This window comes from Nomascus leucogenys, chromosome 10 (assembly GCF_006542625.1).
Source record: "Nomascus leucogenys isolate Asia chromosome 10, Asia_NLE_v1, whole genome shotgun sequence".
In the NCBI taxonomy this organism is placed as follows: Eukaryota; Metazoa; Chordata; class Mammalia; order Primates; family Hylobatidae; genus Nomascus; species Nomascus leucogenys.
The window spans coordinates 43,964,313-43,979,705 of record NC_044390.1 but is presented as its reverse complement, the minus strand read 5'-3'; the positions used below and the strand labels follow the sequence as shown (position 1 = coordinate 43,979,705).

The 15,393-nt window shown below is 47.7% G+C and overlaps 1 protein-coding gene across 2 annotated transcripts in view; it reads right to left on the bottom strand.

Annotated features, from left to right (window-relative positions):
* CEP89 (centrosomal protein 89) overlaps nucleotides 1–15,393 on the bottom strand; it is a 94,066-nt gene that overhangs the window by 53,621 nt on the left and 25,052 nt on the right. For both annotated transcript variants that reach the window (XM_030820246.1, XM_030820247.1), the window contains exons 6-8: nucleotides 7,895–7,923; nucleotides 5,669–5,711; nucleotides 1,538–1,756 (exon numbers count right to left, since the gene is read on the bottom strand). In XM_030820246.1, coding sequence (XP_030676106.1) covers nucleotides 1,538–1,756; nucleotides 5,669–5,711; nucleotides 7,895–7,923 — 291 coding nt within the window. The remainder of the gene's footprint in view (nucleotides 1–1,537; nucleotides 1,757–5,668; nucleotides 5,712–7,894; nucleotides 7,924–15,393) is intronic.

The window sequence follows — 15,393 nt, the reverse complement described above, 5'->3', positions numbered from 1 at the left end:
GTGCTTTGAAAAATCATATAGAAGGCCAGGCGCGGTGGCTCACGCTTGTAATCCCAGCACTTTGGGAGGCTGAGGCGGGCGGATCACGAGGTCAGGAGATCGAGACCACGGTGAAACCCCGTCTCTACTAAAAATACAAAAAATTAGCCAGGCGTGGTGGCAGGCGCCTGTAGTCCCAGCTACTCGGAGAGGCTGAGGCAGGAGAATGGTGTGAACCCAGGAGGCAGAGCTTGCAGTGAGCTGAGATTGCGTCACTGCACTCCAGCCTGGACGAAAGAGTGAGACTCCATCTCAAAAAAAAAGAAAAATCATATAGAATACATGGAAAATGTATTAGAGCTAATAACCTTCCCACATAATAGCAATGTCCTATTAGAAAACAAAACAGAAAAGAGATGCCACGAGGTAGCAGCACAAATAATATACAGTATCTAAAAATAAATGTGCCTAAGATAAGAATTATGCAGGGTCTATATGAAAAAAACTGACACCACCTTACTTAAAGCTATATTAGTTTTATATAAACAGAAAAAGGTATAAAGAAAATACTGGTGAATATTTATATAACCTTAGAGCTAAAAATGACTTAATACCAAGAATGTAAGTCATAAAAGAAAAATATTTTATAGATTTAGCCCAATTATCAACAAACTAAGAAAATATTACACCTATGACAAAGGGATAAAATCTTTCATATGTAAGGAGTTCCTGCAAATCAATAAAAAGAAGTCAAGTGTCTCATTGTAAAGTGGGGCCATGCATAGTGGCTCATATCTAAAATCCCAGTGCTTTGAGTGGCCAGGGAGGAAAAATCCTTGAGGCCAGGAGTTTGAGACCAGCCTGGGCAACACAACGAGGTCTCATTGCTATAAAAAAAATTAAAAAAAAAAAAACTTAGCCAGGCCTGATGGCGTTCGCCTTTAGTCCCAGCTACTCGGGAGGCTGAGGTGGAAGGATCACTTGAGCCGAGGAGTTCAAGGTTATAGTGAGCTCTGATCACCCCACTGTAGTCCAACCTAGGTGACAAGAGTGGGATGCTGTCTCTAAAAAATAAATAAAGTGGGCAGCTTTATGAAAGAAAAAGAAAATGACCTGCAAAGATACGAAAAAATATTCAAGTTCAATAATAACCGAAATACAAATTAAAATACTATTTCTTTTCTTAACCTATCAAATTAGCAAGGAAAATATAATCATTGATAAGTCTATGGTAAAGGAGGAGCTTTTATATGCTTCTCTTGGGGATAAAAACTGAAGTGAAATATATGTAAGCTAAGCATCAAGTTCCAAAAGAAGTATTGGAATCTCTGTTTTGTTTTTGTAAATTCAGCTTCTTTCCAACCTGAGGAATTTCTTTAGTGTAATAATGATATAGCAGATGAAATCAAATCTCAACAAACATAAGGGTATTTACAAAAAACCTGAAATATTACAACATAAATTACCAACACAAATATCATAACATAAAATATTAACTCTCAAAATAATTGAGTGAAGTCCTGCTCGTTCCTCTAATAAAGGCACTGTCCGTCCCCACCTTCCTGTGATGATGCCTTCTCAGCCTCTTTGAGCTTTCTTTTTTCTTTTTCCATTCCCTTAAGTTTTAACTGTAGTTCTTTCATTGCTTGTTTCATTGTGTTTAGTTCAAGGGTAAGGCTTTGATTCATATTGTTTAGGCGCATATTTTCTTCTTTTAATGCCTCAAACTTTTCTCTGGTTATTTCTGTATATCTTTGACGTGCTCTACCAGTTACATCTGAAAGGGTTCAGGGGAAAAGTTTTACAATGTTAATTGATGTTGACAATGTTACATCAAAATCACCTGACTTTGTTCCAAAAACCACATCAGGCCTGGTGCCATGTTCTTTGGTCCCTGGGAAAGGAGTAAGTGGCCTGATGAAGTCACAGCGGGTGGCAGGAAGAGAGGTACTGAAGGGAGGCCAGAAAGGGAGGCCAGAGCTGCAGGAGGCCGTGCCTATTGTGATGTGGCATGGAAAGTTCATCTTGCAGGGCAGCAGGAGCCAGCAGGGCTTTCAAGCAGAGGTGCGAGAAGGAAGAGGCTCTGCTCTTGGGTGAATCCCTCAGGCCAGCAAGGAAGAAGGCAGGTTAGAATGAGGCCCAGCCCAACAGCTGAGGGGCAGCATTAGAGTAGGGACAGAGAGAAAGGGACACATGAGAGCAGGACTCAGGGGCTGGTGGCTGGCTAGGTGCGGGCAGTGAGAGAGAAGCAGACCCAGGATGACCACCCAGGTCTGTGTCTGGCAGATGCTCCCTCAGATGAGGAGCACACTGTGAAGAGCAGGTGGGGATGGATGACGAGGGGAGGCAGGCTCCGGTTGGGACACAGGCCCAGAGTCCCACGGGCAGCCTCTGCTGGGGAGACTGATGAGCCGCTGGCCTGTGGGCAGCACCTGAAGGCACAAGGGGAGGAGAAAACAGAGGTCACATAGGGCCTTAAGAAGGAACAGCAAGAAAGTGGGGTGGAAACCAGCGCTGTTCCACAGGGAGATGTGCTCCGAAAGGTCACAGGAGGTGAGGCTCCCATGGGCCCCTGGCCAGCGCACCTCCCAGGGGAGGGAGAGGCGGAAGCAGAGTTTCCACACAGACAAGGGCAGGATGGCTGGTGGCTCCAGAGAGCGTGGCCCGACCCCTAACACACATACATCCAATCCCTAACATGCGAAAGGTGAGGCTCAGAAATGGAAAACCCAACAGCTGCACGGAAAAAAGGGAATCCTGAGAAATCCCAGAGAGAAAACAGTTGGGATGAGACTGAAGATGGACGCCACAGCCTGAAATGTGCCAAGAGAGGGCAGCTAGAAAATGGGGGGTGGCTCCAGGGCTATGTCTTCTCCTGGTAGGAGACACAAAGTGGCCTAGAAAGAGCCAATAAGGCTAGGCCTGGTGGCTCACACCTGCAATCCCAGCACTTTGGGAAGCTGAGGCAGGAAGATTGCTTGAGGCCAGGAGTTCAAGACCAGCCTGAGTAACATAGCAAGAGACCATCTCTACAAAAATCAATCAATAAATAAAATTATATTTAAAAAGAAGCAGCTTGAAACAGCTGATGAGCTGTTGAGTTAGATAACCAGAGTGGGAATAGCAAGGAGTTAACCCACCTGACCCAGGCAGCAACAGCAGAAATGTGTGCCCCTTCTCAGGCAGAACACACAGGCCCTGAGGGCAGACAGGCAGGGCAGGCCAGGGGGCTGGAGAAAGCCAGGAGGAAGAGGGGTCCCCACGGATCCCGGCGGGCCTCACATTCTGCCCATCCCCATCAGTTGCTGGAGGCAGCAGTCAGTACAGCCTGGAGGCCTGCTGGCTCTTCCTCTCCAGGCAGGGTACAGTAAACAGAGATAGCATCCCCATGCAGGCCACAGGGAATCTCAGGGACCCCAAGAGGCATCAAACAGCAGAGCCAGAGAAGCACCAATGGCAAGTGAGAGAGGAGAAGGGGCTGCAACACAAACCCTAAGACTGGATGTGCACGGTTACAACTTTCAGAGAGATGTGGTCAGTGTCACAGAAATCATGGAAGTTAACGTTTGATTAACACCGTAAACTAAAAGGATGGGCTGAGCCACAGGATACACATCATGAAGAATGAATGCATGGTGCAGAAGTTAGAGCCCCAGCAATCACCCAGAATACAGCACTGAAAATGCTGAGATTGAAAGGGTGCAAATAAAGTCAATCTGATGTGGAGGAGACTTAAAACAGGATTTTCAGATCAGTGATGCTGATGGCAGCAGCGGCCCATCTAGAGTGGCCGCCGCAGAGACTCTAGAGCCGGGAGGTGTGGCCCAAGCCTCTTGCTCCATGGAGCAGGCAGGAGCCCTGGCCCTCCCTGGGTGCCGCTGCAGCTGCCCAAGCCTGGCTGCAGACCCGAGAATCTCTGTGTTCTTGGGGGCCCAAGAAGGACCCCCCTACCCCCCATAGGCTTGGAAGTGCCTGATCCCACTGCCTGGCTTCACCCCACTGTGGGCACCTGCTCCAGAGGTATGGTCAAGGCTGCATGCTCTACAGAGCCATTGGGAGCTGGGGACAAGCGGGAGCCCCGCCCCTTCTGAGTTGGCAGGACAGGAGCTCATGGGGTGCTGCTACAGTCACCCTCTCAGGTGTAAGACCTGGGTGTCTCTGCAGTCTGCACCCTCCGGGGCCTGGGAAAGCTCCCGTGTCCCCGCAGGCTCACAGGCGTTTGCTCTGGCTGCCTGGCCTCTCCCTGCTCCCGGCACCTGCTCCAATCTCAGAGTGGGTTGAGACCAACCCTGGGCACTGTCACAGCCCGGCCAGGAGTGTGCACACTCAGGGCAGCACTGACATGACAGCACCCTGCCGCCTCAGCCCCCTCCAGACTTTGGGCACCCATGAGTGCAGGAGGGAAAGACAAGGTGGGGCTGAGGGTGGCTCTGCACTAGCCTCCAGGTACCTCTTGGTGCAAGCAGCCTGGGTGCCATGGACTGTGAAGCAGGAGGCAGATGGGCTCCTGGGCAGAAGCAGGCAGGTCCCACCTTCAGGTCAGGGAGGGCCTGAAGGCTGGGGACTGGGTTGCCCATCCCGTGGGACCGCAGTAGGAACTTGTGGTGCCTTTTCCAGGCCCCCCCATGGCCACTTATGGACCAATTGGTGCGTACTTCCTCCCTTCTGAGGCCCATAAAAGCCCTGGGCTTAGCTGCAGCAGAGCAGATGGGATGACCAGCTGCAGAGAAGAGTTACCCTCTCTGCTGATAGCTGGAGATGTCAGAGGACCAGCAGCAGAGAGGAGCAACCCAGTCCAGGGCCTCCTCTCTGCTAGGAGCTGGTCAGAATAACCAGCTGCAGAGAAGAACAACACTCTCCAGGGCTTCCTCTTCGCTGAGAGCTGCAGAGACAGTCGATGACCTGCCTTCAGAGAGGAGCCACCGACTCCAGGGCCTCCTCTCTGCTGAGAGCTGAACACTTAACGACCTGCCTACGGAGAGGAGCTACCCACTGTGGGTCTTCTCTGAACTGTCCTAACACACAGTAAAGCTCCTCTTTGTCTTGTTCACCCTCCACTTGTCTGCTTACCTCATTCTTCCTGGACGCAGGACAAGAACTCAGGCAAAGGCACACTGGCACCACAGACATTTCCGGCCAGAAAAGCGACACCCCAAAGATCTTGTAACAATGTGAGACCTAACAGCAAAAATTATAACCTCCATTTTGGAAGCCACTGAAGCTCCCCAAACTGTTCAGTGGGGCGTAACCCATAAAGCATCTCTGGACCTCTCCCTCTGCCTTCAGCCTCAGAGCAGAGCCCATAACTGCACCTGCCTGCCCAGCACGGATCCCAGTACATCATGGGTCCACTCCTCCCACTGGGATCCCAGCACATCCCACAGGTCCTCCTTCCACCCCCAGGACCCTATTACATCCCACAGGTCCACCTCCCTTCCCCCAGGATCCCAGCATATCCCACAGGTCCACGTCCCCCCAGGTCCAACCCCTACCCTTCCAGGATCCAAGCACATCCTGTATGGACATACGTCCACTACCTAGTGTTTGGACCCTCTCTTTTGAGGCAAGGGTGAAAGTTCAACAACTAATACAAGAAAAAGAAGGCGTAATCTTTATTTTCAGATAAAATTAATCTGGATATTCTCCAAAACAAGCTTTTCAATCATAATATAATTCAAAAGGCAAATACCTGGGGAGGGTGGAGGTTTCTCACATAATGGAGGTTTTTCATCCTAGGAAAGAAAGAACATAAGAGGAATAAGTGCAGAGCATTAGTGTTTTATAAAGTAGACACAGGCAGCTAGGTCATTAGACAGCAGGTATATAAGCATGCTTTATTTCCTTCATATTGAGTCTTGTTCTTTGTTTTAGCTTTCAAAACTTTAATATCTACTATTTCTTTTTTTCCTTTTTTAAGACAGGGTCTTACTCTGTCACCGAGGCTGGGGTGCAGTGGTGTGATCACAGCTCACTGCAGCCTCCAACTCCTGGGCTCATGCAATCCTCCTATCTCAACCTCCCAAGTAGCTGGGATTACACATGGGCCATCACACCTAATTTTTTTTTTTTTTTTTTGTAGAGATGGGGTCTTCTGTTGTCCAGGCTGGCCTTGAGCTCCTGGGCTCAAGGGATCCTCCTACCTTGGCCTCCCAATATGCTGGGATTACACTGTTTCTTATACCTGAATCTGAGACCTTAAGTGTCTTCCCCTCTGGTGGGCTCTCTGAGGCTATAAAGGAAGTCCTGCCTGAGCTTTCTTCCTGCCTTTCTGCACTGAGTTCAGTGACCGTCCTTACAGGTAGATCCCGTGAGTAATGGGCTGTGGGCTCACGTTAGAAGCATGTGCTAGGTAGGGCTGCAAGTGCTGAGCAGAGATGCCCTCAGCAAAATCCAGCCAGGCCTCTTCTCACTGGGATGGGCAAAAAGGACCCCATCAACTGCAGGGAAGCACATTTGCAAAATGCTGAGAAAGGAACAGTAAGATATTGCTTCTCAACCCCAAACCTAGAGGAAAGGGAAGGCTGTGAACTTTTGTTAATTTTTCCTTACATGGTGGTGTGATATTAAGTTTCTAATTTCTGCTGACAAAGTAGACAAGGTTATAAATTAACTCTGCAGAGAAATGTTTAATTTTTAAGTTCCTATGACATCGCACAATGAAAAACTTAAGTTAGAACTATTTCCATGTTTGCAAATTAGTTATTAAAATTCTCAGGCAAGGCCAGGTGCAGTGGCTCACACCTGTAATTCCAGCACTTTAGGAGCCCGAGGCAGGTGGGATCACCTGAGATCAGGAGTCCAAGACCAGACTGGCCAACATGGTGAAATCCCATCTCCATTAAAAATACAAAAATTAGCTGGGCATGGTGGCATGCACCTGTGGTCCCAGCTACTCGGGAGGCTGAGGCAGGAGAATCACTTGAATCCAGGAGGCGGAGGTTGCAGTGAGCCGAGACTGCGCCACTGCACTCCAGCCTGGGTGACAGAGCGAGACTCCATCTCAAAAAAAACAATCTCAGGCTAGGCACGTCACATCATGCCTGCAATCCCAATGCCCTTGGGAGGCCAAGGCAGGAGGATCGCTTGAGCCCAGGAGCTTGAGACCATCCTGGGCACCATAACAAGACCCCATCTCCAAAAAAAAATTTTTTTTTAATTAGCCAGGAGTGGTGGCATGTGCCTGTAGTCCCAGCTACTCAGGAGACTGAGGCAAAAGAATCACTTGATCCCAGGACATTGAGGCTACAGTGAGCTATGATCACACTACTGCACTCCAGCCCGGGTCACAGAGGGAGATCCTGTCTCAAAAAATAATTTTAACAAAAGATAAAATTGTCTATTCATTCTACATTCATTTTAATTATAAAGTAGTTTCTAACCCTTTAATACATTACTTTCATCATTAAACTATGGAAAATATCAATTTCCTCATGTTTTAAAAGTATTTAAGGCCAGGCACAGTGGCTCATGCCTGTAATCCCAGCATTTTGGGAGGTCGAGGAGGGCAGATCACTTGATCTCAGGAGTTTGAGACCAGCCTGGGCAATATGGTGAAACTCCGTCTTTACCAAAAATACAACAAATTAGCTGGGTGTGGTGGCATGCGTCTGCGATCCCAGCTACTCGGGAGGCTGAGGTGGGAGAATCGCTTGAGCCTGAAAGACAGAGACCACAGTGAGCTAAGATTGTGCCACTGCACTCTAGTCTGGGCGACAGTGAGACCCCCTTCTCAAAAAAAAGAAAAAAAAAGGATTTAAAAGAAATATTCAACAGGAAAGAACTCTTAAGGGAAGATTTATTTTTCCCCCAAAATCACCGCCAAAGTTTCAACACCAAGGTTGTCGAAAATTTATGAAAAATTATGATGAAAACTCTATTTATTGAGAAAATCAGTTTTTTAAAAAAATGATCTTACCTTTAAATTCAGAACAGGATGTTTACCATCTGATGAAAAAAAAGAGAGAGAGAGAAACTTTTAAAGTAGATAATGAAATATGACAACTCAGAAAGTACAATCATAGAAATTCACCTTCTACAGAGGAGCTTGACAAGGCCCGGAACAGGGATAAAATTCACAGGGTCACAGGGCAAGTGGGTCTCAGAGCCAGTCTGGGGCCTGACTCTAAATTGTCATCTCTCTCCCATACCCATGCCTGAGCACCATCCGTGGCTCACGTGGCTGCAGAACCAAAGCCAAACTCTTCAGTGTCTCCAAGCCCTTCCCATGCCAGGCTCCCCTCCCCTTCCGACACCCCTCTCCATCACTCTCCACACATCTTCCCATGCCGGGCTCCTCCTCTCCTTCCAACACCCCTCCCCATCATGCTCCACACATCTTGCCGACCACTCCCTGGATGGTCGCATACTCCTATCGGCCCACCCTCCCTAGATGCAGCATCCAACCTGGTCAGAAAAATAGTTGTTCCTTGAAGCAAACTGTCTCAACGATAGAAAGGAAAACAAATCTCACCCAGTTAACTCATCTTCCACACATCTGTAATCCAGGTACCCTAGGAAGCAGGTGATCTTACACCCCAGTTTGCCTGTGCACATTCATGTTGTGAAAAGTTGGACATCGAGTTGCTTTTTTTTTTTTTTTTTTTTTGAGACGGAGTCTCACTCTGTCCCTCAGGTGGAGTACAATGGTGCAATCTCGGCTCACGGCAACCTCTGCCTCCCATGTTCAAATGATTCTCCTGCCTCAGCCTCCCAAGTAGTTGGGATTACAGGCATGCGCCACGATACCCAGCTAATTTTTGTATTTTTAGTAGAGACGGGGTTGCCCCATGTTGGCCAGGCTGGTCTTGAACTCCTGAACTCAGATGATCCACCCGCCTCGGCCTCCCAAGGTGCAGGGATTACAGGCGTGAGCCACTGTGCCTGGCCCTGAGTTGCTTTTAACTTTCTACTATTAATTTGCAGAGCAGAAATAACTGGCTGAAAATAAACTGGAAACACATGCAAAAAATAGGTGAAAAAACCCTACAAAATTCAGACAACAGAAGAAAATGCTAGAGATACATACAAGATTCTAAATCTACTTCCTGGTTGGGCACGGTGGCTCACGCCTGTAATCCCAGCACTTTGGGAGGCTGAGGTGGATGGATCACTTCAGGTCAGGAGTTCAAGACTAGCCTGGCCAACATGGTGAAACCCCATCTCTACTGAAAACACAAAAATTAGCCGGGCGTGGTGGCGCTTGCCTGTAATCCCAGCTACTTGGGAGGCTGACGCAGGAGAATTGCTTGAGCTTGGGAGGCAGAGGTTGCAGTGAGCCAAGACTGTACCATGACACTCCAGCCTGCGCAACAGAGCAAGACTCCATCTCAAAAAATAAATAAATAAATAAATAAATAAATAAATAAATAAATAAATAAATAAATCTACTTCCTGATGTATTGAAAATACCAGTACTTGAGCAACTCATCAATGAAGAGCTCATTTTTGGCCAAAGTCATCTTGATCAACTGTTTTTAACCAAACTGCTTTCAGTCAAATGTTCAGGGGCAGCCTGGACTGCTCTCCTGTGTTGGACACCAGGTGAAATCCTGCCCTGTCCTTCTGAGTTCAGCCTGATGAACCTCCCTCCCCCTACCACCTTCCCTAACTGAGAGACAACCACCTCTACTGCCTACCTTAGCACCCCAGACTACGGTTTGCTATCTGCACCTCCTCCTCTGCAGCTGGATGCGAGGGGAAAGGCCTGTGGCTCTGTCGTCTCTGACACACGGCTGACACTGAACAAATTTCCAATGAGCAAATGTTTAAAGTAATACAACAAGAAAAAAATGTATTTTTAATAACATCTTTACAATAGTCTTGATTTGGTATCACACAATGCTACCTCAGATCTGACTGCTTTCATATTTAATGGAGTCTTCTATGTCCCCCTTAAATTCTTCACAAAATAAAATTGGGGGAGCAGGGAGTTACATGAAATAGAATGGCAAAAGGTTGACAGCTGGTCGGGCACACTGGCACATGCCTGTAACCCCAGCACTTTGGGAGGCCAAGGCAGGTAGATCGGTTGAGCCCAGGAGTTTGAGATCAGCCTGGGCAACAGAGCAAAACCTCATCTCTACAAAAAATACCAAATTAGCCGGGTATGGTGGAACACACCTGCAGTCCCAGCTACTCGGGAGGCTGAGACAGAAGAATCACTCAAGCCTGGGAGGCAGAGGTTGCAGTGAGCTGAGATCACGCCACCGCACTCCAGCCTGGACAACAGAGAGCGACCCTGCCTCAAAAAAATAAGCAAATTGTTGACAGCTATAGAAGTGGGGAGATGCATAGGTGGATAGGTGGGAGTTCATTTTACTAGTCTCTCTACTTTTGTACACATTAAAAATGATCACAATAAAAAGTTTTTAAAGGGCAATTCAATTTTCCCAAAGGAAATCATGCTATTTTATCTTAGTCATCAACTTTTCAGAAAAAGAGTCTGATAAAGATTAAACTTACAATTTACAGCATCCCAAATTCATGTTGGTATTTAATGTACATTTAATGTACACGCAGTTCACTTGGTTCTGTGAATCTACTTTGTGTCCTGTGTTCTTATTTATCATTTCTCAAAATGATTTCCAGAGTCCTCACCCTCCTCATTTCTATTACCTATATGGGTGAGGGGGATAGACATACAATAACAGCAAAAGGCTTCAATACTGGGCGTACTCCTGCTGCATACAAGGTGTCATGCTGGGTACTATCCCAGTCTTTTTTTTTTTTGAGACAGGGTCTCACTCTGTCACCCAGGCTGGAGTGCAGTGGTGGAAACTGCACTGCAGCCTCAACCTGCCGGGCTCAAGCGATCTTCCTGCCTCAGCCTCCAGCTGCCGGGCTCAAGTGATCTTCCTGCCTCAGCCTCCAGCTGCCAGGTTCAAATGATCTTCCTGCCTCAGCCTCAACCTGCCGGGCTCAAGTGATCTTCCTGCCTCAGCCTCCAGCTGCCAGGTTCAAATGATCTTCCTGCCTCAGCCTCAACCTGCCCGGCTCAAGTGATCTTCCTGCCTCAGCCTCCAGCTGCTGGGCTCAAACAATCTTCCTGCCTCAGCCTCCAGTTGCCGGACTCAAGTGATCTTCCTGCCTCAGCCTCCAGAGTAGCTGGGACTACAGGTGTGTGCCATTATGCCGGCTAATTTTTTAAATTTTTGTAGAAACAGGGTCTCCCTATGTTGCCCAGGCTGGTCTCAAATTCCTGGGCTCAAGCAATCCTCCTGCTTTAGCCTCCTAAAGTCCTGGGATCATAGGCCTGAGCCACTGTGCCTGGCCCTATTCCAATCTTTATAGAAAGAAAATTCATATGACATGAACACATTCTTGCTGTCAAAAATTCTAATGACACAGATAAATCAAAATTCACCCATGACCATAATCCCTCGAAACCTTCCCCTCTCCAGAGGTAACCATGGTTATCAATTGGGTATGGTTCTTTTCAGATATATTTGAGCATATAAGGATGTAGTGGCTCACGCCTGTAATCCCAACACTGCAGGAGGCCAAGGTGGGAGGATGGTTTAAGCCCAGGAGGTAGAGGCTGCAGTGAGCTATGATCACACCACTGTATTCCAGCCTGGGTGGCAGAGCAAGATCCTGTCTCAAAAAAAAAAGTCAAACCCCACAACTCACCACGTTTCACATGCCTACATATAAGAGACATTAGGTAGTGGGGAGGGAGAGTAGCATGTACACAGGTCCAGTGGCAGGAAGGAATACCACAGAGTTGAGGAAATAAAAGAACAGCAGAGTAGCTGGAAAGCAGTCAGCAGGGGCTGGCAGGCCATGCAGGTGGTGGGAAACCATGGAAGAGATCCAGTTCAAAAGGGTCTGGGGTATGTGGGGGTATGAGGGGACGCATGTGGGGGTCCATGGACATGCAAGAGGACACTACCAGCTTCGTGATTTGAAAAGATGGCTCTGGGCCAGATGAGGTGTCTCATGCCTGTAATCCCAGCACGTTGGGAGGCCAAGGCAGGTCGAATGTTTGAGCCCAGGAGTTCAAGACCAGCCTGGGCAACATAGTGAAACCCTGTGTCTAACAAAATACAAAAATTAGCCAGGCATGATGATGCACACCTGTAGTCCCAGCTATTCAGGGGCTGAGGTGGGAGGATCAACTGAACCCAGGTTGAGGTTGCAGTGAGCCGTGATCACACCACTGTACTCCAGCCTGGGCAACAGAGTGACACCCTGTAAAAAAAAAAAAAAAAAAAAAAAAAAAAAAAAAGACTGTTCTGAGAGGATGAATGAATGAAGTCAAATGGTTACATGGCATAGAAGCTGGGAGAGGAAACCTGGGCGCAGCACACAACGAATGATAGCAAACTGGGGAGCAGGCTGTGAGTACTTCGAAGAGCAAAGGGCCTAGACTGAGGAGATGACGGGTGGACACCCAGGAAAGCAGGAGGAAATAAGATGTCCTGAGCCCAGGGAGAAGGTATGTTAACCACGTGGTATGCTCCTGAGACATCATCAGATGAAGCCAGAAAACCACCCGGTGCACTTAACTACATGAAGGTCTCTGGTCCAGTGGTGCGATAGGGAGGGAAGCCAAGCTGGAGAGGTATGAGGAGACATGGAGAGGGAGAAGGCCTGGAGAAGTGTATCACTTGACAAAGCGGGCTGTTAAGGAGGAGAAGGAGGAAGTACTAGCAAGAGGGGACTGTGGGATCAAAGAAGGGTCTGCAAAGAATCTAGGAAAGGGGAACAGCGTCCACAAGCATGAATCTGGCAGCTCTGACCAAGGGTACAAGGGCCTTGCCCAAAGTGTGTTTGGTCTTCTTGGCAGGGGTCTCGCTAGAGTGCAGAGGGATGCACCAGGTGATGAAAGCTTCAGGCTTTAGACACTAATCATCACTAGCGCTGACGGAAGCCACTGCACTTTACATTGTCACTTCATTTATGAGACAGACACTCTCAGATTGATGAGAAGATGAGGTAAGTAACTTAGCCACGCCTGGAAACGACAGAGTCAAGGACCAAACCACCAAAAGCCAGGGTTCCTCACGTGTTGTCCAAGGATCACCCACAACAGACTCCTCTGTGTATTTGTGCAAAGTACAGACCCTTCGAGACCAGTCTGACCAACACAGAGAAAGCTCATCTCTACTAAAAATACAAAATTAGCCAGGTGTGGTGGTGCATGCCTGTAATCCCAGCTACTCAGGAGGCTGAGGCAGGAGAATGGCTTGAACCCCGGAGGCGGAGGTTGCAGTGAGCCGAGATCGCGCCACTGCACTCCAGCCTGGGCAACAAGAGCAAAACTATGTTTTAAAAAAAAAAAAAAAGTACAGACCTCTGGGCCCAGCCCTGAGCCACTAAATTACAGTTTGGGGTTTGGAGTTTTTCAGAAGTATGCAGGGGCTTTTAATGCCCACCACAAACCAGGCATCACTGCAGGAGCTGCAATCCCTCCCAACCACCACCTGTGTGCCAAGTGCACGTTCCCAAGTATGTGGGTGGCCACTGCCTGTCATCTCCAAATCCACCTTCATGGCCAGCTCATGTTACTGCAGCATTTCCACCCAGCCAGTTGGCACCATGGAAGGCTTCCTCTGTAGGGGGCGCTAGAGAGGCGCTGGAGGAGCCGGGGCTTTGCTTTCTGATTCCAGCTTCCTCTGGCTCTTCCTTCCATGCATTAATTTCTTTTTTTAATTTCTGGTTTTAGAGTACAAGGGTCTCACTATATTACCCAAGCTGGATTCGAACTCCCAGGCTCAACTAATCTTCCCGCCTTGGCCTCCCAAGTAGCTGGGATTACAAGTGGGATTTCATGCGCAGATCCTTTCTTTCTTTTTAATTTTTTGGGTGGCCAGCAACATGCAGTACCTCCCCATGGTGGCTTCTCCTGGCCCCCTATCCCAGTGAGTTTCATTAGGGCAGCCCCTCAGCAAACTTCTTGGCCACCCAGCAGGTCACAGCTACATCCTCTCCAGGAAGGTGTGGATCTTGGTTCTGGCTGAAGCTCCTCCAGAGCTGCTTCCTCTTGAAGCATCAGCCCTAGGGGCAGTGGCTGCTCCCTTGAGCTGCTACTCCTGAATTCTTGAGTATTCTCTTTACTCCTTAGTAGGCAATCTTGTTATTATTATTATTATTTTTAGAGACAGGGTCTCACTCTGTCACCTAGGCTGGAGTGCAGCGGCACTATCACATCTCACTGCAGCCTTGACCTCCTTCCTGGGCTCAAGTGATCCTCCCATCTCAGCCTCCTGCATAGCTGGGACTACAGGTGTGAGCCACCATGCGCAGCTCCCAAACCTGTTATAATTAATCGTTTTTTATAGTAAATTTCCCTCTTCAAGTCATTGTGTGTGTTCTGACTCCTGATTGGACTTTGACTGATATATGCTACATCAGGCCACACAATGCAGATGTTACACAAGGCAGGAGAGAACCAAATTTGGGGGACATAAGAAAACATTTGGCATGTGTTGTGAGATGAAAGGTAACAAAACAGTGTGCACTTTATATACATATACTCTCTAAATTGTTAAAAATCTTATCTGTGGGAGCAGAAGTAAGTGTGTTTAGCTTTATGATATGGTCTGGCTGTGTCCCCACTCACATCTCATCTTGAATTGTAGCTCCCATAATTCCCTCATATTGTCGGAGAGGCCCAATGGGAGATAATTGAATCCTGGGGCGGTTTCCCCATACTGTTCTCGTGGTAGTGAATAAGTCTCATGAAATCTGATGGTTTTATAAGGGGAAACCCCTTTCTCTTGGTTCTCATTCTCTCTTGTCTGCTGCCATGTAAGATGTGCCTTTCACCTTCTGCCATGATTGTGAGGCCTCCCCAGCCACGTGGAACTATGAGTCCATTAAACCTCTTTTTCTTGATAAGTTACCCAGTCTTGGGTATGTCTTTATCAGCAGCGTGAAAACAGACTAATGCCCTTTATATATTTATGTATTTTTTTTACAGTGAGACAGTATTACTTTTGTAATTTAAAAAGAGATGCACCTTTTACATAAATCTAATATTTAAAAAATATGCCAACTGACCAACAGGTGTTTTCTGGCCCCAGGATTATAAGGCTGGCGTTCTGTGTTCCCTGAGAAATGATTTACAGAAATGTTTCCCTGAGCCCAAGCAACTCTGGGGCTGCTGATAAAGCAGTTATTGGTTGTCCACTTGATGCCTGGCTCTCCTTGTCACTTCTCAAATGTGAGCCACCTCTTAGGAAACTGAAAATTTTTCCCTACCTTTGCTATAACATGCTGAATTCTCTCATTGTGATAATCAAATAGATATATATGTCCACGTACTCATTCACCCAACAGATCTTTCCTAGTGGGCCACTGTGGGCCAGGTCTTTCCCCAAGCATTGGGACTAGGGAGACCCTATCCTATCCCTACCTTTATTGCTTAAACCCAGCAGTTCAAGACCAGCCTAGCTAACATACCAAAAAAAA